Source organism: Lepus europaeus, chromosome 15, assembly GCF_033115175.1.
Source record: "Lepus europaeus isolate LE1 chromosome 15, mLepTim1.pri, whole genome shotgun sequence".
Classification (NCBI taxonomy): domain Eukaryota; kingdom Metazoa; phylum Chordata; class Mammalia; order Lagomorpha; family Leporidae; genus Lepus; species Lepus europaeus.
The window spans coordinates 58,134,141-58,158,182 of record NC_084841.1 but is presented as its reverse complement, the minus strand read 5'-3'; the positions used below and the strand labels follow the sequence as shown (position 1 = coordinate 58,158,182).

Genomic DNA, 24,042 nt, shown 5'->3' with positions numbered 1-24,042 from the left:
GTGGCCTGGCCAGCTGCATGAATCCTGTCTGCTCCACTTCCGATCCAGTTCCCTGTCAATGCGCCTGGCAAAGAAACAGAAGATGGCCCATGTGTTTGGGACCATGCCACCTTCGTGGGAGACCCAGAAGAAGCTCCTAGCTCTTGGCTTCAGCCTGGCCATTGCAGTCATGTGGGGAGTGAACCAGCAGATGGAAGACCTCTGCCTCTCCCTCTCTCTGTGATTCTGACTTCCAAATAAATTAAATAATTAAAAAAAAATAAAGTTCGTACCTTTTGAACTCAAAAAGGAAATAAAGAACACGTTTTATGCAGGGTATTGCTCATCACAGCACTATTTATACTGGCAAAGAATTAAGTTTCTTAGATATCTGACAACGGAGACACAGTCAACAAATATATCTAACATACAGTGGAATATTGCATTGCCATTAAAATGATTCTTGGGACCGGCGCTGTGGAATAGCGGGTAAAGCCGCCAACCGCAACACTCGTATCCCATATGGGCACCAGTTCACCAGTTCATGTTCCAGCTGCTTTACTTCCGATCCACCTCCCTGCTAATGACCTGGGAAAGGAGTGGAAGATGACCCACGTGTTTGGGCCCCTGCCATCCATCCTCTTGGGAGATCCTGAAGCAGCCCCTGGCTCCTGGCTCCCAGCTTTGGCCTGGCCCAGCCCCGGCTGTTGTGGCCATCAGGGGAGTGAACCAGCAGATGGAACGTAATCTTCTAATATTCTGTATACAAGTATCTCATATTTCTTTCTATAAGCATGCAACATAAATGCTGGTCCATATGCAGAACTTAATTTCAGAAATGAAGCCTACTGATTTGATGTCAGCTTGCTCCACGGCAAGTGAAACTTTGGCTGGGTTTCCCCAGAACAGGCTATGAGTCCATGCAAGCTCTCTGACATGGCAAACTCCAGTATCGGTTGGGAAAGGAATGACAGGAATGATCCAAGTGAGAGATACTGAACTAACACACCGGCCACAGAGACAGAAAGGAGGGCTACGGATGACAGACAGCATGGGAGCAGGAACAAGTGGATGTCGTATCCCATCCAGGAAGGAAAGGCAAAGGGAATTAGGGGGAAAGTCCTTAAAATACTGGTGCTGGGTGACTGGTCCGAAAGAAAACGCAGGGAAAGGGCTACGTTTGTGTATGTTGGACCTGAAGACTGAGGGCTGGAGGTTTCTTAGTTCATGGATTACCTCTTTTTTCTATCCTTTGCACCTGGATAGCGTGAACCATCCGTAAGGGACCCTATAAATGTTTATTCGGTGACTAGATCTCACAGTTTGTACCTGGGCAAGAGATCTGGATGCCATCCATGGAGAGGGGATGGCTAAAATCCTGAAGTGCTCAGGGGCAGGGACCAAGTGAGAGGAGAGGAAGGCTGGCCCAGGGATCCTAAGGAGACGCCTCACCTGTAGATGACATTTTTAGCCAGCTCCACGTCGTCCCGGGACACACACAGATGAAGCAAGGTTTTCAACTCTTCTCTCAGGATGAGCTTGTTCTGGGTCAGTTTGTCTTCCAAGTTTCTAAAATAGGTTTCTGGAAGGAAGCATAGATGGTGGCCATCAGGCAGGCTGCCTCGGGCTGTCACAAGCCTGACCTTGGGGGGAGAGAGAGGGCTGCCCCGGCTCACTACACGGGGCACCAAGAGGGGCTCACGGACACACAGCCTCCCTCTCCGGCTGACACCCTCCAGGGCAGTGAGTGTCACAGATGGCCCAGGAAGCCACGCTGTGTCACAGGGGGCCTGGGCCTCACTCACACTTTCTAAAACACAATTTCTGGGGGGTAGGGACACAAGAACAGATGTATTTGCCTTTCTGGGTGATCCCTGGGGTACATTGATGTTTGAGAATGGCTGTCCCAAAGACTTGGGCCAAGTAACTGAATCTAAGGTGACCAGCCACTCAACAGACCACCAACACGCAGGGCACCGAGCAGGCAGAGGTGAATTACAGGCTTTATCCATCATGGCTGCCCCACACGAGTCAGGGCTACTTCATGTTTCTCGCTTTTGATTCAGCTTCCCTTGTCCTTGTTCCTCTCAGTCTCTCTTCACTCGGCTGCTACAAAGCACGCCCCAGCACTACCTAAGGGGCAGTGAGAGGACAAAAAGCAGTCCTCTGCAGGGCAGCACACATGAACGCTCCAAGGTCAACAGTCTGTTGTTGTCCCCTGCCTTTGTATCTGAATAACTATGGGGACAGTCAGATATCAAAGGGAAACCCGGATCTTGGCATCAGGAAGGAAGTACCTTCTCACCAAGGTGTGGGGAGATCTGCTTTCCATGAGACAGAACTGTGCACTGCAGCAGAGGCTGCCCCAAGAAATGTCTACAGGAGTCGTCCAAGGCCCAAAGCTGCAGAGAGGAGTGTCACAATGCACATTACAAACGCAAGCACCAAGGGCTGGGAGTCGTGGCTCAGCAGGTTAAGCTGCCACCTGAGACGCTGCGTTCCTTACTGGAGCGTTGCTGCAAGCCCTGGCTACCCTGCTTCTGATGCAGCTCCTGCTAATGCATCCTGGGAAGGCAACGGAGGATGGCTCCAGTGCTCAGTTCCCTGCCTCCCATGTTGGAGACCCACATGGAGCCTGGGCTCTTGGCTTAGGCCTGGCCCAGCCTTGGTTGTTAAGGAGATGTGGGGAGTGAACCAGCAGATGGAAGATCTTTTCTCTCTCACACTGCCTTTCAGGTAGATGAAAATAAACATTTATTTAGAAACCACATACATAAGAACTAGAAGCTGAGGCACATGCTGCTCTTGACTGACAAGAAAAAGAGGACTACTAAGTTTGAGATACTGCAAAGGACCGGTCCATGCTTATCTGCAGAACCACATACAGGATAAAGGTTTTAGAGATGAAAGGACCTGGGCTGCCATTTAAGTTCTGTCCCATGCTTGCCCTAGGGAGACTCTTGTCTCTGAGACTTGATTCCTGGTGTACAAAGGGAGGATTACGAGTGCTACCTCACGGGTTATCTGAGGGTAGGCAGGCAAAGCATTGAGCACAAGGCCTCCCACAGAGCAAGTGCCAGGAAACAGGGACACTGTTTTCTGTCATTCCTGTGTCACCTATTACATCTTAGAGCACGTGGGCTGCCGAATATTCCTAAACAATTTCCAATCTAAAAGATCTCAAAGGGATGACTTTGCATCATATGCCCCTTAATCCTTAATGAACCCTATGAGCCCAATGTTTCCAAAGACGTCATGTTTAAAACCAATCAACAAACTTTTGTGTATTATATATTCATACTCATGAGTTTCCCTCTTCCTGTCTTTCACACAAAAGGACACAAAGAAGGATAAATTATGATTCCTGCCCTCAAAAAGCTCACCAACTTGGAAGAGAGCATGTACTTATACAGAAGCATCCAGAAACAATGACAGAGGCGACATGAATGACTATACACCTAGCAGGACGGAAAAGTCCTATCACATCCTACTATTACCCCAGGTGGCTGGACACATCAGGTTTGGTGAGAGGTGGAGTGGAACCAGTGAGGAAGAAAAGGGCTGAACGGGGTTGCAGAGTCAAGGGGGCACACCGGGCATGGGAATCAGCAGGAGAAACAGAACAGAGCTGGGGGTCAAAGGGCCTAAGGAAAGACTAAGCAACTACACTGGTCTCCAGAAAGGAGAGGTTCCCTAGAGAAGAGCAAGGCTACCCAAGGGCTGAGGAAATCCGTGACACTGTGAGCATGGCTCTTAAAGTGACAAAATGTAGATATTAATTATAATCTTCTGACAACAGAGTAGGTTGGCACTGATTAACTGCCTTTCAGACCACATGCACAACTCTTAACAGCTTTATGAAGATTTTATAACAACTAGGAATAATGAAGCAAAGACACGAAGCCCTGACTGCAAACCTCACCAGAGCTCCAAAACAACCAGGGGTGCGTGTCTGGCACAGTGGTTAAGATGCCACCCGGGACATTGTATCCCACATTCAGGTGCCCGAGTTTGAGTTCTGGTTCCACTTCTAATTCCAGCTTCCAGCTTCTGTGTACCCTGGGAGGCAATGGTGCTGACTCAAGTACTTCGGATCCTTGCTAGCCACGTGGGAGACTTGTGTTGCATTTTGGGCTCCTGGCTTTGGCTTGGCTGGATCATCCTTGGCTGTTGTGGGCAATTGGGACATGAACCAGCAGATGGAAGACATCTCTCTACCTTTCAAATCAAATGCAAATAAATAAATTGAAAACAAACCAACCAGCCACGAAGACCCTCTGAGACTTAAAAAAGAAAGAAAAGAAAGACAAGACTGAAGTGAAGTGTGGGTCGGGTCTCCTAAGCTGGAGATAAACACTCTCCTGTTCTTCTGAGTGTATCTCCTTGTGCTGCAGGTGGGGTTACAGAGGGGCAGGACCAGTGAAGCATGGAGGGAAGCCCCCACTCTGGAGGATGGGATTGTATGAGAATGGGGCTGAGAAGTGCCAAACATCTGGCAATCATCTGGTACTGAGGGAAGGACTGGGTCTACGGCTAAAAAGGCAACAGGGACAAATGAGGTATGAAGGGAGGGCAGTCCTGGAGGTCTTCAGGGAGATGTCTGAAGTACTGAGAAGAACTGGGTATAGGAGGAAGGGAACACGTAGAGTAAGAGTTCTCAGGTCTGAAAGGGAATGGAACCAGTGGTGTGCTTATAATTTTTTTACAAGAAAAACTTCTGAACATACTCCAGAGAGAAGAGTAAAGCGACTCCTCACGTACCCATCACCCAAACTCAACAATGACCAACATTTTGCTTCCTCTACAGTTGAAATCTATGATCCTATGAATTTTTCTAGCACAGAGTAAAAAATTATCAAAATGCATTACACCGCACTGTTTTGCTTCATTCATTCCATTTCACTTTGTAGAGACATGCATATCTTTACTGGAGACGCAACGTGCCAAGATGTCACCGCGGGCAACTGTGAAAGCCAGTCATCTGGAGTTCCTAGTGCCGTGCACCTGAACCATCTGGGGGCCTGTCTATCTGCACTTCCATCAGTCTCTCAAGGATCCTGACACTCTGGCACAGATTCACAGAGGACCGCTGGGTTGCAGCCCCAGTTTGCAATTTCTCTGGCATCCTGGGAGAAAGGATAAGAGGAGAGCTACAGGCTTTGTAGCAGCAGAGTGGGAGACCAGAAAACTAAGAATAGACGCTCTCAATTTTTTTCTGCGAGCCATAACGTCTTCGGAATTGAGACTGAACAGGAAGGAGAGGAAACCTGAATGACAGATCAATGAAAGAATCAACAAAATAGATGTGTTACCTTTGGTACCGGGAAGACTGCACGCAACAGCCACCTTCTTATGTTGGAACTCTTTTAATTTCACAATATTATCTGTAAGTAGGTATCTTCTAGCTAAAAACCAGAAAAAGGCAAAATTACTTTGACTTAGGTTTTGTACAGAGCAAATAACATGAGTAGAGCTTGATGGCTTTTAATCAGCTAACTTTATCTATTATAAATGTTAGGTACAAAAATGACGGGAATTCTGACGGGGACAAACACACTTCCAAACTACCAGAGAAGGCAAATCCTCAGCACAAGGAGTTGTGTGTGTGAAGGGAAGGCGTAAGTAATCAACTGTGTAAAAGGATGGGCTGACAGGAAGCTGGCATCTACAAGACAAACAGGGGGCACCTGCCATCCGGTTAAGGAGTAAGAAAGACATTAACCACTCACACAGAAACAGAGTGAATACCCATCATTTAAATGCAAAAGGAATATCCACTTTGGTTTATTTGGGGCAAGGGTGGGGAACGACCAGCCCATGGCCTGTACACAGCCTTCAAAGTCATTTGGTGGCACCCACAGGTGGGGCTGGCGTCAGTAAAACCACAGCAGGCTAGTTTCTAAGTGTGTATGGCCCAGGACGGACACTGTAAACAGCTGTAAACATCCAAGTGGCCCTGGGCGGAGGAGGTTCCCAGCCCTGGGGGAGAAGCCTACAGTGTCGAGGAAAAAGCTCCCGTGTGACCACTGGAACTCTTGGGTCTGTCGTGTGTGGAATGAAGGGATGGTGGCCTTTCAATGCTGGCCTCCACGTAGCAGCGGGAAGTCACCCATCACCGCTTAGGTTTGTAAAACACATCCTTTCTTCAGGATCCTTAGCTGTGCACGAGGTAAAATGGATGAAGTTTGGTCGCAGAATCACCCACTTAGAGAGTACGTCCACTCCAACAATATTTATTGATGGAAAAAAGCAGTCCAATGAAGCGGTTATCAGCAGGTCTTTGCTGTGGGCTGGCCTCAAATCCCATCTACATCAGTTCCCTCTGGCCCCGAGCGAATGACTTAATCTCGCCCTTCTCTGCGCGTGGAGAAAGAATGGTCTCTCCCACGGGGTTGTCTGGGGGAAGGAATTATTGCACGAAATGCGTGCAAAATCACTCCTTCGCGGTGTCGGGGATTTCTTGATTACCACCCGCTAGCAGTTTCAAACTTAAACCTTCTCGTAAACACGCTAAGGGACCATTTTCAAAACCAGGAAAACCTGCCCAGGGTCGTTTAGATTCACAGCAGCACCCCGCGACACAGCACACCCAGGTGGGAAGGCGGCGAGGTCGCCCTCCCAGCCGGGCCCAAGGCCGAGCCCTGCGGACGCCCGCGACCCTCGGGGGCCAGCGCCGCGCAGCACCCACGCGCAGCAGGCGGGCAAGGACGCCCTCCGGCCCGGAGTGGTCTCGCTGGGGCCCAACATTCCTCCTCCTCTATCCCTCCCCGCCTTCCACCGCCTCGGTCCGTGGATACCTCCGAGAGGGCAGTGGCAGCAGGCGGAGCCCGAGCCTTCCGCCCCGGGATACACCAAAAGCCGCAGTGCCCGCCGCAGAAGTCTCTCCAAGGGCCGACGAGCGACGGCCATCCTGTCCCGGGCCGTACCAACTGCGGAAACCGGGGAGGGGAAGGGAAGATAGAGCGCAGGCCCTGGCGCCTAGAGCGTCGACAGAGTTCGTCCAATGGGAGGGCCGGCTGTGACCCCGCCCCTTCTTCCTCGGCCCGCAGCCCCCGGGCCGGCGTTCTTAGTACGCTCCAAGATGGCGGCCCCCACAGTGCGGCGCGGGATGTTCCTGGCGAGGAAAGTGCTGCAGCCTCGGCTCTCCCAGTCAGGTTGGTGACGGCTGCCTTGGTGGGGCTGCTTCCCCAGGCCCCCGACTGCTCGTTTCCTTGAGTGAAGGGGACGATGGTCTTTCAGGAGGAGAGGAGAGTCTTGTAGTGTCTGGTTGCTAGAGAAGCCGTTTGGGCTGTTTGGTAGCACAAAAAGGGAAGGTAGAGATCAGTGGTCTCTCTCGCCTCATAGAATAATAGTATTTACCAGCCCAAAGGCGTGAAGAGCAGAGGAAGGCTATGGCGTGAGGCTTTTCGCGTACGACCTACCAGATTTGTGTGTTAGGTGGTCGTCCTTTTTCTGGCCACGGAAAACCCAGTTACTCCCCGCCAGGGGCTGTGACAGTTTGCCCCCCTGGGAGGCTTCCTTGGCGGGGCGTCGAGACCAACGCTGCCCCACCACCTCATCCGTGGCCAAATCCCTGTCCTCACTCACCTCACGGGAGAATTTTCAAGCATTCACCTCACTTTCAGCTGTTGACCTTGGGCACAGCTCTTGATTGACCTTTCTTGGCTTCGGTTTTCCAGGTGTGAATAATAACTTAACAGCTACCTGTAAATGTTTTGATATTTGAGTTGAACACAGTCTACTGAAACCTGCGTGGGGGCCCTGATGATGGAAACCTTGGGGAAAAGTTTCGAAGTACTTACAGAGGCCAAGTTTGCCCTGGTTTCAGTCACATAATGCTGATAGGTGTGTCCGATTATAGGGTTGAAATGCATTAATCACACCCAATATTTCCAGGATTTTGAGTTAGACCTTGTGGTTCTAAAGCGTATTTCCACAACCACACTGCTTCCCTCTGAATAAGAAAAAAAGGTTGAGATGATTGATTACAGGCCACATTAACTATAAAATGGGTAAGGATGTAGAAAGAGCCAATCAGTTTTCAACATTTTCAAATTCTGGCCCTTGGAGGTCTTTATGGATTCAATGGAAGAAACATGTCTTTTTGAAGATGGTTACTATAAAGAATCTTGTTGCTTCAAAGCAACAGCTGACTACCTGAAGGGTAAGCAGGTTCAAGAGAAGTTTGTGTGAATTCAGAGTGGGGTGGAAGTGGCTCAGAGCCCTAAACCTGCACTACTGATATCAGTCTATGATGCCCTTGGTAATTCAAGTGTGGCTTGAGGATTGGCACAATCTTTCCCTCACCTCAGAGCTACAGAATTGGAATCTGCACTTTAGCAAGAGTCATACACATTTTAAAGTTTGAGAATCTGATCTGAGTGTTAACACATTGCTGTTGTCCACCTCACTTAATGTTCTCTCTTTACAGAAATTCTTTGGTTGTAATATATCCAGACTTTCAGTTAAGGTACAGGGATGGAAAGAACTTTGATGCCATTTGTAAAGTGTTTCCAAAAGATGGACATACTGCTTTAAAAGGCTTAACGAAAATGGAATGTTTTCTTGGTGGACTTTCTTGGTTAATTTACTGTAGCAAATTAACACAAACTTCATGGCTTAAAATAACACAGGGGTCCTACTGACTAAAGTGAAGGGGTCAGAAGGGATGTGTCTCTAGGGGAGACTTCCGCTTCCTTGCTTTTTCCATATTCTAGAGGCCATGTGCCCCCTTGGGTCATTGCCCCCTTTCTCCATCTTCATGGTAATGGCCAGTCAGGTGCTCAGACCACTGGGCCCTTCACACATCAGTCTGAACAGAAAATTCTTGTGTATCCTTCCATTTTTCAGGACTCTTGTGATTATACTGGGCTTGCCCGGATAACCCTAGACATTCTCCTGGTTTAGGATCAGCTGATTAGCTAAGCTCTGCCATGTTAACGAAGCATTCACTGGCTCTGGGGAATGGGACATAGATGTCTTTTGGAGGCCATTAGTCTGCCTACCATACTTGGTAACTCATTCCTGTTTGTCGTTGGTTTCTATTAGGAAAATACTCTGTTTGCCAACTTTAAATTCTTCATCATTATGCCTGTTTCCTTTCATTATATCTTTTAAATGGTCAAGACTGATAACTTTCTTTTCTTTTAAAATAGAGAAAAAAGCACACGTGCACACGTCTGTGTGTGTATATATATAAATTGCTGGGCTTACTTGTAAATTTTCTAGTCTTAATTTCTTTTCAGTGCATGTGGTTCCTTTGAACAACTGCAAGCAGGTCTTGTCTTTCCCCCATTACCTCCCCAGTTTTTATTTTATTTTGCTTAAAGGCAGAGAGACAGATAAACAGAAATCTTCTATCCACTGGTTCTCTTCCCAAATGCCCACAACAGCCAGGGCTGGGTCAGGCCAAAGCCAGGAGCCTGGAACCCAATCCAGGCCTTCCACCTGGTACCTGGGACCCAAATACTTGGGTCATGACCAGCTGCCTCCCAGGGTGCACCTTAACAGAAAGCTGACTGGAAGCTGAGTAGCTGGGACTTGAACCAGGCACTCCAAATTGGGTGACCTGAGTGGAGCTTAACCACCACGCCAAACACCCACCCTCTCCCCCCACCTCCTTGCTTTTTCTTTCATTTCAAAACTCTTGAACAATGGTCTCAATATTGTCTTCTCTGTATAATAGAATATAGAAGAGTGCTTTTTTTGTTTTTTGTTTGTTTTTAAGATTTATTTATTTATTTGAATGGTAGAGTGACAGAAAGGAGGAGAAACAAAGGTCTTCCAACCACTGGTTCACTCCCCAAATGGCCCAAACAGCCAGAGCTGGGCCAATCTGAAGCCAGAAGCCAGGGACTTCTTCTAGGTCTCCCAGACGGGTGCAGGGGTCCAAGCACATGGGCTGTCTGCTACTGCTTTCCCAGGCTATGGCTGAGCTGGATCAGAAGAGGAGCAGGGTACGAACCGGCACCCACATGGAAAGCTGGTGCCGCAGGTGGAGGCTTAGCCCACTACACCGCAGTGCTGGCCCTTGGAAGAGTGATTTCTTAGATGGAAATGGAGCATACGCTAGATTGAAGATGTAGAGAATAAGTAAGAGATAATAATTTTAATACAGAATAAGCCCGTTTCTTGATCCTGGAGTATTTCACTTAACTGCCCCTCTAGCTCATGCACATTTAGAGAAGAGCTGCCATTGTTCCCCAAAGATCTTCCTGATTTTTAAAAATTGGAATTCAGTTTGCATAGAAATAGTACTATAAGTTAGGGTGGGTTATCCTTTTTGTTGTTGTTGTTGTTAAAGATTTATTTATTTAAAAGTCACAGTTACACAGAGAGAAGGAGAGGCAGAGAGAGAAAGAGGTCTTCATCTGCTGGTTCACTCCTCAATTGGCCGCAATGGCTGGAGCTGCGCCAGTCCGAAGCCAGGAACTAGGAGCTTCTTCCTGGTCTCCCACGCAGGTGCAGGAGCCCAAGGACTTGGGCCATCTTCTACTGCTTTCCCAGGCCATAGCAGAGAGCTGGATCAAAAGTGGAGCAGTAGGACTCGAACCAGCTCGCATATGGGATGCCAGCACTGCAGGCGGCGGCCCCAAGATGGGTTGTCTGAATTGGTGCTTTTGGTTCTGTTCAAAGACTGTTGTTACATATAGCGATATCATGTAGTTAACTCCACTTATAACTGCAGGATCTGAAATTTTTTAATAGACGATAAAGCTAAAACTCAGATCTCCTTACTCCTGAGTTGTACAGCTGTATGCCTAACAACACCTTCAACTCTGTATTCGTCCTTCTTGGTAGATGAAGAAATACAACTATGACATTGTTTCTATAAAAATGCATTTTTAATTTCCAGACATCTAATATTTGTAGTTTTTTGAAAAATTAAAATTCACTTGAAATATGGGCAATTTTTTAAATGTCCTAATTTCCCTCTGAGACAGTTGTAAGAAAACAATGTCATATTGTTGTTTTAGAAATGAATTTTAGACATGTATTCTTGTAAAGGTCTATTTTGTGGAAGGACTAGATTATGTATAAATTATGTATAAATCCATATAGATGCATTTATGTTTGTTTATTTGTTTTAATTGGAAGACAGATAAAGAATACAGAGTAGTCCAACTTTAAAATATATATATATTTATTTATTTGAAAACCAGAGTTACAGAGAGAGGGAGAGACAGAGATATCTTCTATCAGCTGGTTCACTCCTCATATGGCTACAAGAGCTGGACCTGGGCTGACCGAAGCCAAGAGCCAGGAGCTTCCAGGTCTCCCATGTGAGTGCAGGGGCCCAAGCACTTGGTCCATCCTCCACTGCTTTCCCAGGTAGGTTAGCAGGGAGCTGGACTGGAAGTAGAGCAGCCAAGACTCAAACTGGTGCCCATATGGGATGCCAGCATTGCAGATGGCAGTTCGACCTGCTGTGCTACAACACTGCCCACCCCCTTTTCTCATTGTTTTAAAGGGATATTAAGATATAATTCACATCCTATACAATTCATTCCTGTAAAAGGTACAAGTCTGTGGGTTTTGTATATATAGAGTTGCACAACCATCACAATTTTAGACCCTTTTCATCACTCCATAAAGATACCCCACACCCACTAGTACCCATCTTGATCCCCATTCCCAGTCCTAGGCAACCAGTAATGTATGTTCTGTCTCTAGATTCGCCTGTTCTGAGTATTTCATAAAGTAAAATTTTAATATTTGGTCTTTTTGTGGCCTTGTTTTTACTTAGCATGACACTTTTGAGGTTTATCCATGTTGTGGCATATATTGGTTCCTTTTTAAAAATTGCTCCGTATTCCATTGTAAGGGTATACCACGTTTCATTTATCCATTCATCAACTGGCAGGTGTTTGGGTTGTTTCTGCTTTTTGCTCATTATGAATAACACCGCTGTGAGCATTTTTATACAAATTTTGTGTGGGTGCAAGTTTCCATTTCACACTTAGATGTGGAATTGCTGGATCATACAGTAAATGTCAGTATTCTGAGGAATTGCCAAACATTTGCCTCTGCAGCCTCACCAACAGCTGTCATTATCTGCTTTTGGCTTATAAGTATCATCGTGGATGGGAAGTAGTGTGTCCAGGTGATTTTGTTTTAATTTCCCAGTTGGCAAATGGTGTTAAACGTCTTTCCATGTGCTTATTGATGTGTGTGTGGCTCTGTGTATAACTCGAGCCCTCCACATCTGCAAGTCTGCTTCACAGATTCAACCGACCACAAATGAAAAACATTCAAATAAGAGAAGTTGTGTCTGCACTGTATGTGGAGCTCTTTTTTCCCTTGTCATTATTCTCTAAGCTGTACATTAAAACAACACTGCATAGTTTATAGCATTTGCATTGTATGAGGTATGGTGAGTAATCTAGAAATGATTTAAAGTCTGCGGGAGGTATATGCCCAAGTTATATGCAAATATTATGCCATTGTGCGTAAGGGACCTTGAGCATCTGATTCCATGGGGATCCTGGGAGCCATCCCCCAGGAACACCAAGGGACAGCTGTGTGTGTGTGTGTGTTGTGTTTCTGTTTGAGAAATGGCTGTTTGAATCCTTTACCCACCTTTCAGTGGGGTTGTCTTCCCTATCTTTGAGTTGTAGGAACTATTTGTATTTTCTGGATACAAGTCCCTTGCCAGATAAACAATACAAGTATTTTTCCTATTGTGTAGGTGATTCTTTCACTTTACTCAGTGTCCTTTGAAGCACAGAAGTTTTTAGGTTTTTTGTTGTTGTTGTTGTTTATTTATGTGAAAGGCAGAGAGAGAGAGAGAGAGAGAGAGCGCGAGCGCGAGCTATCTTCTATCACCAGTTCACTCCTCAAATGGCTTCAACAGCCAGGAACTCCATTTGGGTCTTCCCCATTGATGGCCCAAACACTTGCACCATCTTCCACTGCTTTCCCAGGTGCATTAGCAGGGAACTGGACCAGAAGTGGAGCAGCTGGGACTTAAAGTGGCGCTCCATTGGCTGTGGGATGCCAGCGTTGCAGGCAGCTGCCTACTCCAGTGCACCACATTGCTGTCCCCAGACATTTTTAGTTTTGATGAAATTGCCTTTCTTTTTCATTCATTCATTCCATGAGCTCATGTTTACCAGGCACTGGCACAGGCCAGGCATTGTGCCTGATGCGGGAAAACAGCTGTGCTGTCTTGTTACCTCCGCTTTGGCTCACAGAGTTTCTCGAATTTCCCACCAGGTTCGCTCGGTAAGATACTGCTCTTTGCTGTATGTGAAAGTAGACTAAATGGGCTGATCCCAGTCAGATGGAAATGATTAGGACAAATGATGTAAGGTATTCCATTAGTAAGTGATGCAGCAGATCAGCAGGTGTTTTGGCTTCTAAATGACCTTATAGGGCTCACCTGAGCAGTATGTTAGTGGCAACAAATGGCTTCTAGCCCTAAGGTGACAGGAACAAAATTATCAGTGTTTTTACCCATAAAGTTATTGTGAAGGTTTCAGTTTTTCTGCATTTCTACTTGTCAGAGGTTGAATGCCTTTTGTTGTAAACTTAATTGTGAACCAGGCACTGTAGGTGACTGTATTAGAACTTTTAAAATATATATGTATATAAAATCTGGTAGTTGAAACTATGTTACAGATAACGTTTAATGAAACAGAGATGAAGTGCACCTGTTGTGAAACCAGGCCTGTTGAGATCATTGTCTTCTTCCTCAGGTAAGAGGTGCCTGCTCTCTGCGGCGTACGTGGACAGCCACAAGTGGGAAGCAAGAGAGAAGGAAGACTGCCACCTCGGTAGGTACCCGTTGGGCTGTTCCCGTCACTGTCAGGCACTCCACATGCTCGTGTATCGCCGTGTGCTCATCTGCGGTGTCTGAAGTGGTGCATTCACGATGATTCAATTCAGATGAGCACATTTTAAGTCTTAGAACGAACTACACTTTTACCTAGGACAGAATCATTTTTGCCACCCTGTACGTTTCTACCATTGCATTTTTGCCACAACTGTTAGTCTCCTTAATTTAGATAAACAGTGCTTTTGTTTCTTGTGCCTTGTCCGTTTCTACCATATAGTTTTATGCAGCCTGTCTCTGTTGTACAGACTTTTATGTTTTGTACTTTCTTCCCTTTTTATTGTCAGTCTGTTCCTTCTCATAACTACTCTGGTCGTCAGGACTCATTTTGACACTTCTGCATCACCAGGTTTGAAGGCAAAGTTAGACCCTCCCGTAGCCAGGCGGGGGAGGTAGTGGATTAACGTCTTCCCAGGCAGTGAGCTTGTAGCTATACTTCCCGTCTCCTGTATCCTGTGTCATATTACGCAGGGCAAAGCCTCCTATTATAAAAAATACCAAGGCCTAAAAGAAATCACTGGCCCCGTGAGCATTTTTGAACATGTGCTGACTTAGACTTGTGGTTCTTCCTGGCCTTTTGTGTATACACAACCTCATCTAGATATTGGTAAAGTAAGTAGATTGGTGATAGTTTTACAAGACTCATGTCATTTTTAGGTTGATTCCAGCATTGATCTAGTATTTGTCCCACAGTTTCCGTTCATTGTTTCCTTGGGCTTAGCCAGGTAAGACTAAAGCTCCCCCTGGTTAATGGATGCTTGCAGTGAGTGCAGCACACGTGGCCATCAGTAATGGCTACCTATTGGAGGTTTCAAAGAAATCATCATTTTCCTCCCTGACATGTGATTGCGTAAGCAGCGTTGCTTGTGAGTTCTGGAGTGGGGTGTGGGCAGAGCTGTGGAGGATCTGAAGATGAGTAATGGTGGTCTCTCCATAAGGAATTTGCAGTCTGATTGTCAATGTAAGAGCTTCGGCACAGATTTTTTTATTATAACAAAAACTTTGTTTTTATATTTGAAAGAGTTACACAGAGAGTGCAAGAGAACCAGCATCTGCTGGTTCACTCCCCAGCTGGCCGCAAAGACTGGAACTGTGCTGATCCGAAGCCAGGAGCCTGGAGCTTCTTCTGGGTCTCCATGCGGGTGCAGGGGCCCAAGGACTTGGGGCATCTTCCACTGCTTTCCCAGCCATGCAGAGAGCTGGATCGGAAGTGGAGCAGCCAGGACTCGGAACTGGCGCCCATATGGGATGCCTGCACTGCAGGTGGCAGCTTTACCTGCTATGCTACAGCGCTGGCCCCAACAAAGACTTGATAATAACTTTTCTTATCTTGAAATTAAATTCTTAGGTGATATAATCTATCAACACATAATATTTTAAAAATCAATGTAATTCTCGTACTATGATACAAAGGAGAAACAAAAAGGGAAGTAAGTTATAATAAATAATATGCATTTCAAAATATTAATAAATGCTTAGGAAAAACACATTTAAGGGCCTGCACTGTGGCATAGTGGCTAAATCCTCTGCCTGCAGTGCTGGCATCCTATATGGGTACCCCACTTCCAATCCAGCTCTCTGCTGTGGCCTGGGAGGGTAGTGGAGGATGGCCCAAGTGCTTGGGTCCCTGCACCCGCATGGGAGACCCAGAAGAGGCTCGAGGCTCCTGGTTCCTGGCTTCAGATTGGCCCAGCTCCAGCTGTTGCAGCCATTTGGGGAGTGAGCCAGCAGATGGAAGATCTCTGTTTCTCTCTGCCTCTGCCTCTCTGTAACTCTGTCTTTCAAGTAAATACATAAATCTTTTAAAAAAAAACTTTATTTAAAAAGCCATATTGTGATAGCTGGGAGTGTCGAGTCTACTTAATGTGGAATCACCATGAATGTGAAGACGGAAATGTGGATGGGACAGAGTGGTGTATCGGTGCCCTCAAACACCCGGAGTGTCATTGTCATAGACACCATTTTATTTACAAAACGAACCGTTCCTTCTTCCAAATGATTCAAAATCTTGGGCTTTTTATTCTTTTTTCTTTTTTTTAAGTAGTATGAATGTCTGCCATGTCACAAATGGCATAGTATGTGGATCAAATCTTTATAACTTTTTATTTAGAAATAATTTAAAACTTACAAAATATTACAAAGAGCTCTTCTCTGTCCCCTATCTGTATTCACCTATTACTATTTTGAGGCATATTTTTGTTTTCTCATGTTCTGTTTCTCTTTTTATATATATATGTATATATATATACACACACGCATACATACAGTTCTATGTACTTTTTTTTTTTTTTTTTTTTGACAGAGTGGCTAGTGAGAGAGGCAGAGAGAAAGGTCTTCCTTTGCCATTGGTTCACCCTCCAATGGCCGCTGCAGCTGGCGCACCGCGCTGATCCAAAGCCAGGAGCCAGGTGCTTCTGGTCTCCCATGCGGGTGCAGGGCCAAAGGACTTGGGCCATCCTCCACTGCCTTCCCGGGCCACAGCAGAGAGCTGGCCTGGAAGAGGGGCAACCGGGACAGAATCTGGCGCCCCAACCGGGACTAGAACCCGGTGTGCCAGTGCTGCAGGCGGAGGATTAGCCTATTGAGCCGCGGTGCCGGCCTGTATGTACATTTTTTAAATACCATTTGAGAGTTTGCTGCATACATTCTAGATTTTTCTGCTGAATATATCAGAGTACATTATCTGAGGTAATGGAATTCTCTTATTTGTTTAACCTTAGCAAAGTTACTAACTTTAGTGGTTTTAACATTAAGGTAGTACTTATAATACTCAGTTATTTATAACCTGTTTTGTCAGTTGACCCAATAATGCCCTTCGAAGCATTTTTCCTTCTCCAATATAAGATTCAGCCAGTATCACAATTGTCATTGTCTCTTTAATGTCTGCTATAGTTTGATCATCATTGGGGTCTGCAGTCCATGCAGGCCTTTAATCTCCAGGTCATAAGTTAATGGTGTGGGAGGGTGGAGACTTAAAGGAGTTACGGTGTGTAGGAGGTGGGCCTGCATGTAGGTGGAGGGTCCTGCGATCACTGGAGGTGTGTCTTTGGAAGGCAGTTCCTGTGAGAGGTTGATTAGGTAAGGCTGAGTTAGGCCTAGCCACTCCCTGTCTGCTTGCAGGCCAGACACGTGATCCTTCAGTGTACAGCTCTGGCACGGTCATCCTCTGCTGCCCCAGATGGCTGAACTGATGGGCTCGCCCAGTCTTGGACTGAACCTCCCGAACCTTGAACCAAAATAAACCACCTTCTTTCTTGAGTAGCTTGTCTTAGTTTATAGCTACCACAACTAAATACCTGACTAATACAGTAGCCTTCAATCTGAAATAATTTCATATTTATTGTTTCTTAGGACAATATCATTTTTTTCAAGAATCCAGTCTCTTTTTTTTCTTAACTTTATGTATTTTGAGAGACAGAGATCTCATTTTCTGGTTTACTGCCTACAATAGCCAGGACTGGGCCAGGTAGCAACTGGGAGTCAGGAACTCAACCCAGGTCTCCCACATAGGTGTACATGAGACATTGCTTCTTTGTCCCAGGATGTTGGAGTCCAGAGCTGGGCCCTGAACCCAAGTTCTATAACGTGGAACGTGCGCGCCCTAACTGATGGGCTAAATGCCTAACCACTACCACCCCACACCATCTCTCGCTCTCTCTTTTTAATAGAATATTCCTCTTTCTGAGTGTGTGTGCTGTTTCTTATGAATACATTCAACTTATGCTTCTTCGGCCAGAATACTCAGAATTCTCGGAGACTGTGTGTTCCCATCAGAGTATGGCATTAGATACACCTGTTAGTCATTTGCCTTCACTGCTGACGTCAGCTGTGATCCCCTCGTCAGATGTGTCTAGTTTTTCCATGTGGAGTTAGGGTTTTCTCCTTTCTACTAATGGCCCATCACATTAGTGCAATAGAGACACATTCATGCAATGCAAAGGTCTCTCAGATTTATAATCCTTCATGCTTTGAGCCTGAATCAGGTGTTACTGGGGTCGTTGCAGTGATGGGTTTTCGAATCCAACAGTCTGTCCACATTCACCAGTTAACACTCAGTATTGCATTCAGAGCAAGAGCCCTTCCTTTCTCATTTGTTTATTGTATTACAGTATGTTTAAATCTCATCAATTTATGGCCTTAAAATTGTTTTAATTTACTTTTTAGAAGTTTATTTCAAAGGCTGAGTGAGAGATAAATCTTCCATCTACTGGTTCAATCCCCAAATGTACCCAATAGCCAGAGCTGAGCAAGCTGAAGCCGGGAACCAGGACCTCCACTCCAGGGTCCCATGTGGGTGACACAGACCCAAGCACCTGAGCTCTCACCTGCTGCCTCCCAGGGTGCGCATCAGCAGGCAGCTGGATCAGAAGCAGGGGCAGGCCTCCATTCCAGACAGTCTAACATAGGATGCAAGCATCCAGAGTGGTGGCTTGACCCAGTGTGCCACAATGCCCACCCCTTTTTATTTATTTTCATTTGAAAGGCAGAGTGAGAGACAGGGACTTGCCTTCTGCTGGCTCACTTCCTGAATGCCCACGATGCTGGGACTAGGCCTGGCCGACATCAGGAACGTCAGGAACAGGGACTTGGTGTGGTTCTCCAGCAGGGGCCGCAGGAACCCCACTGCTTTAGCCATCTGCCTGCTTCCTTCCAGGATGCGCGTTCGCAGGAAGCTGGAGTTGGGAATGCAGCAGGGCCTCATAGCCAGGCACTCCGGTAAGAGATGCAGGTGTCTGGGTAGAGTTGGAACTGCTAGGCCCTGTGGGTTTTTGTTGTAAATGATTCACTACCATGCTTAATTATTGTGGTGTTGCAGTTGTCCCAGTTTGGCTAGTAAAAGCCTCTTCATGCTGGCTTTCACTCTCTCCTCTCATAGCTTACATGAGACTTTCTCACATAGCAAGGTATTCCAGCCTCATCTTGTACCTTTCCTGCCCTAGCCCTGGAATCAGCCATTTCTTTGAGGATCTAATTCCTCGTAGTGAGGAATGGCCTTGGAAACCAAGATCTGGGCAGTAGGTGCCCTTCTGCTACTGTGGTATTTTTGCTTCGTGGCCCATGCAGTGGACAGAGCTGCGAAACATAAGAACCCACATACACATAGACATGCACACAGAGAGGGCGTGGTTAACACGGCCTCATCCGACACTGGAGTGGCAGGATTCAGTGCCTGACCCTGGCTCCTGACGCCAGCTTCCCGAGAGTGCAGGCCCTGGGAGGCAGCAGTGGTGGCTCCAGTAGCTGGGTTTCTGCCACCCACATGAGAGACCCGGGTTGCATTCTCCACTCCGGGCTCTGGCAGCTGCTGGCATTTGGAAAGCAAACCAGCGGATGGGAGCTCTTAAATAAACAAAACCCCACATGTGTGCCTATACGGGTATGTACTCCAGAAACAATGAGTTCGTGCCAGTAACACCAGTTTATCTCCAGAGGTCTGCCTTGCTCAGCTCTATTCTGTATTTGCCACCCAACAGAGACAGGGCTTTGCTGTGGGGGACAGTCAGCATGGGACGTCACCTAGCTTCCCTGTCTTCTACTCATTGAGTGCCAGTACTGCCTCCAGTCATCGTGACAGGGCCAGTAGTACTTGTTTGGGGAACCACTGTGCTAGCCGTGACACCACATGGGCGCAGATGGATAAGGCTTGTTCTGATGCACCGTGTATGGATCAGAAGCAAACTGCTGTGAAATGGCGGACTCCAGGAGAATGGACTCTGCACACCATCCTAGGCTGGGAGGAAAGAGGAGGCGATGAGGGGTGAGGCTGCACTGTTTGGAGTTGTCACAGATCTAGGGGAACTTGGCATGGGCACCTGAGTGAGAGAGGCCACCCGCATAATGATCTGCAGTGGGTTAATATCACGTGGGGTAATTGTCTCCTTCCCAGCTTTGACTAACGTACTTGGAAAAGCAACACCAGCTGCCCTCTCCTGACTGCCTGCCTGCCGCTGTGCATGCTGGGCCCTCTGCCTAGGCTGTGTCCTGTGCAGCCAGCTTCCCTGCCCGGCCAGCTGGAGTTTTCTTGCCCTCATCCCTCAGCACGTGTGCCTTCCCTGTCAGCCTGACCTGGTGCACTGGGGAAGCGGACAGCTGGGTCTCAGAGCCAGCTCCGCAGCTTTCCACGGCCGCTTGCCTTCTGTGAATCCGGGATGATAGTGCCCGCCATAAAGCAGGCATAAACCATGTGGGGTGAAGGGCGCTGTTTTATTCTTTATTTCTGTGTTATTTGAAAGGCAGACAGCTGGTTCTGCAGCCCAGAACTCAAGCTGGATCCCCCCCATGGGTGGCCCGGGACCTGCTGCCTCCCAGCGTGTGCATTAGCAGGCGGCTGAACTGAGAGCAGAGGAGCGAGAGTTTAAGGAGACACAGATATGGGTGCGGCCACTCAAGATTGCACCCAAGTAGGGTTTCGGAAGTCGAACTGCTTGGGAAAGAGACCTTTTGAGACATCACTTTTTTCTACTGTTCAATGGACAGTAATTCTGTTACCAGCGTCTCTCTCAAACATTCTTTTCGCTTCTACGTTCCCACCGCTTCCTTTAATTTTCATTTGAGCGTTTAGGTTAGGCCACGGGCCCTGCGCCCAGCGGTGTCTGGGAGCGCGCTGCCCGGATGCTGTTCCCAGAAGTCGGCAGTAGATGGCAGTGTGACGCCTGCCGGACTCCGCCGCCGGGGCGGTGGGGCGCGGGGAGCGTGCGCGCGCGCACGGGGCCGCGCGCCTCATGTGGAGCCCTGTGATTGGGCGCCATGAGCCGGAGGGCCGTGAGGCGCTCGGAGCGGGCCCGCTGATTGGCGGAGCCAGGAGGGCCGATATGAGGCATTCGCTCGCCGGGTCCCCATTGGGAAGCGCGACGGCGGGGGGCGGTCCGCTGGGTGAGCGGGCGTGGCTTCTTCCGGCGTGCGTCGTTACCTCCGCCCAGGTTGCGGCGTGGGGCGTTGTGGCCCTCGGAGTGGCGTGCGGTTCCAGGGTGTTCTCCGGGTTTAGCGCAGGAGCCTGTCGGGGAGGGCTGGAGTGAGGGTGGTTATCGCTGCCGAGGCCTGAGTGCGTCCGCATCGCGGTCCCCCGGGTGCGCAGCGCTTGCGGCCGGGGCCGCGGGCCCTGGTGTGCGTGGGCTGCGCGGTGCTGTGTTACCTTTCCGCTCGGCGGCCGCCCTCCTTTAAGTGTGGTGTCGCGGTGTGATGCGCGTAACTGAAAGGCTGTGTGCGTGAGTCTACGCGGGAGCCAGCCTTGCTGGGGCCCGGGCTGGGACCGCGTTAGGCCTGGGGCCTGTCATGCAGTCCCCGCCCCCAGATGCGGCAGAGCCACGAAGACGGGCCTTTCACACCCAGAAGTAACCACTGTCCTGACTCCGGGCACCATAGATTTGTGTTTTGAAGTGCTGCGTATTGGAAAACGTAGACCCTAGTTGAGAGAACAGAGTGAAAACACGCTTCGCCCACCACCCACCTTCAGCAGTCATCCGCTGACAGCCAATCTACCTCCTGCCATTCCCGTTCCTTCACGTCAATCTTGTGGCTTATTTTGAGGCAAATCCCAGGCACCAAATCATTTCCCCATTAATATGTTGGTACATGCCTTTAAAATATAAGATTGCTTCTTAAGCATTTAAATATCATGAAATATCCAGCTGGTGTTTACAGGTTCCTGATTCATAACATTTTTTAGCGGTTGGGTTGGAACAGGATCCAGACAACGTGGGACCGGTACCGGAGGTTAACAGTACCCACCTTGTTTTGCCACTTTGCGCATAGTTTGGTGGAAACATCCAGGGGCAGAGTGTCTAAACCCTGGGTGCTGTCCCCTGCTGCAGCGATGGCCAGTTCCCACCAGTGTCCTCATTCCTCACCCTCACCAGATTACTTTTCAGCAAATCCCAGTTACCAGGGCATTTGCCTCTAAAAAGAATTTTAACAGCATAACAGTGTCATTGTCATATCTAAAAATTAGTTAATTCCTTGACATCACTAAACAGCCCATCAGTGTTCATATTTCCCAAATATAAACCTCTTTGTAATTTGCGGTTAATGTATGTGTTGAAGAGAACAGCTCTTGTCGTTTCCCACATTGTAGAGACGCTGATTTCAGCCCTACAGTCTTATTTAATGTGTTCCTCTACCTTCTCTCCTATACAACGGTATTTGCAAAATTGCTCGATCAGATTCAGGGTTTTTTCCCCTTTGGCACGAATAGGACAGGAAGCACCAGCATTTGGTTGTCCCTCTGCTGAAGGCCGTTCGTGGTCATCCCTCAGCTCCAGTGCTTCAGTAGGCGCCTCACATCAGTTCTGTCATTCTTCCTCAGGTGTCACCTAGGGAGATGTTGTGAAATTCACCAACAGTGGAGCTGCCCTGTGGCTCCGTTCTGTGGAAGAGGCGATGTTCACACTATCCTCCATGGGTGATCAGTGAAGGGTTGGTTTGCTTGTTCATGTCCTGTGGGTTCGTTGACTTAACCAGCTGAGACGTGTTCCTGCATCTCAGTTGTTCCTAGTGGAGGGCTGCTCTCTAGAACCACACGTGTCCTTGGGCCGCCTCCTACAGGAGGAAGGTTTCAGAATGTGACTGTTTGTACTGGGCCGAGTGAAGTCTGAGTTAAAGCGCTGTCTCTGGCACTCCCCCACGGGCTTGCAGATCTGGTGTGGTGAACGAGGTGATAGTTAGCAGCATTAACCACTTGGCCGTGGGTGAACTACAGACCCGGGTCCACAGTGAGTGCAGCTGGGAGAAGGCTGCTGGGGAGCTGTAGGGTGCTGGTAGGAAAGCAGGCCTGGTGGGGGTGCCCCCTGGGATCCAGGAGAGGGTGTTTGCCTGAGTCTCCTTCCCGGAGGTGACTGGAGGCTGAGCTGGGTTCCTGAGCCCCGCTGGCTCAGGTGCTGTGTTTCTCACTGTTCAGTCTGTACGTAATCCCAGAGTCAGGGCCACCTCTTGGCTTCCGGTACTGTTTGGCTCTCTGCGTTTTTGAGAACTCCCTTTCTGAATGTGAAGAGGCCAGCCCCGCCGACAAACTTGATTTCGGGTGTGGCTCTCACAGACACTTCTCCCTTTGTAGCCAAGGTGGGTTTTGCTGCGGCCTTTCAGTTGTGAAGCTGTGAAGGCCTTTGGCTTGTTAATTCTTAACATCTTTCTTTTTTAAAAAATACATTTTTTTAAATTTCTTTTTTATTTAATGAATGCATTTTGCATAGATACAACTTTAGGAATATAGTGGTTCTTTCCCCCATGGCGCCCACCCCACTCCCATCCCACCTCCCATTCCCTTCTGCCATCCCCTTCTTCATTATGGATCATTTTTAGTATGACTTTATATACAGAGGACCAACTCTATGCTAATCTTAGGTTTCAACAATTTGTCCCCACGCCCACACACAACTTATAGAATACAGTTTGGGGAGAGAATTTGCAGTCGATTCTCATATTGCAGATCAGCAGGGACAGAGGTCCTACCTAGGGAGCAAGTACAGAGTGACTACTGTTGTTCCTTTAACAGTGAACACTCTTTTATGACGTCAGTGATCACCCGAGGCTCTTGTCGTGAGCTGCCAGGGCTATGGAGGCCTTTTGTGACCATAGACTCCATCGGTATTTGGACACGGCCATAAGCACAGAGGATGTTCTCCTCTCCCTTCACAGAAGTGTCTCCTTTGATGACCCTTCCTTTCCTCTGAGGTCTCTCAGAGATCCTCCGTGTAGGATTTTTTTTTTTGTCACAGAGTCTTGTCTTTCTGTGCTCGAGATGCTCTTGTAGGCCTTTCAGCCCGACCAGGAAGCCTTATGGGTTGATTTTGAGGTCAGAGTGTTATTTACTGCGAAAGTCATTCTAGGAGTCAGCTGCGCGGACTGCTTCCCATGTTGGGCCTTCCTTCCTTTTTAATTCTATTATTTTTACTGGGTACTTGATGTTAATTATATTGTCCATTTTAAACTTAGACCTGTTGCCTTTAACATTTAATATGATCATCGTAACAGTGAAGATGGTGTTTTACCACCGATTCTTATGGGTTTGGAACCCCTATATGCTGAGCTCTCTATGTAACACAGAGTTAATTATGTGTATTTTAAGGCAGTTGGAAAAAGATCCCAGTTAAAAATTAGGGAATAAGAGATGGAGGAGGTAGTCTAACACTGTAAAGCAGTATAGTTCTGCATACAGGCATATAGACTCACCTCTCAGGGTACAGCCTAGAATTCTTGACATCTTGCTACTGAGGCCTGGAAGGGATTTTCTGAAG

At 47.7% G+C, this 24,042-nt stretch overlaps 2 protein-coding genes across 2 annotated transcripts in view; one reads left to right on the top strand and one right to left on the bottom strand.

The window, feature by feature from the left end:
* Positions 1 to 6,918, bottom strand: part of PTCD2 (pentatricopeptide repeat domain 2) — a gene marked incomplete at its 5' end in the record, with an annotated part of 37,689 nt that extends 30,771 nt beyond the window's left edge. The window contains 3 exons of the mRNA XM_062211943.1: positions 1,432 to 1,561; positions 5,292 to 5,384; positions 6,777 to 6,918. Of these exons, the coding sequence (XP_062067927.1) occupies positions 1,432 to 1,561; positions 5,292 to 5,384; positions 6,777 to 6,918 (365 nt within the window). The remainder of the gene's footprint in view (positions 1 to 1,431; positions 1,562 to 5,291; positions 5,385 to 6,776) is intronic.
* Positions 6,919 to 7,036: 118 nt separating this feature from the next.
* Positions 7,037 to 24,042, top strand: part of MRPS27 (mitochondrial ribosomal protein S27) — a 96,274-nt gene continuing 79,268 nt past the window's right edge. The window contains exons 1-2 of the mRNA XM_062212226.1: positions 7,037 to 7,133; positions 13,677 to 13,754. Coding sequence (XP_062068210.1) covers positions 7,061 to 7,133; positions 13,677 to 13,754 — 151 coding nt within the window. The 5' untranslated portion in view covers positions 7,037 to 7,060. The remainder of the gene's footprint in view (positions 7,134 to 13,676; positions 13,755 to 24,042) is intronic.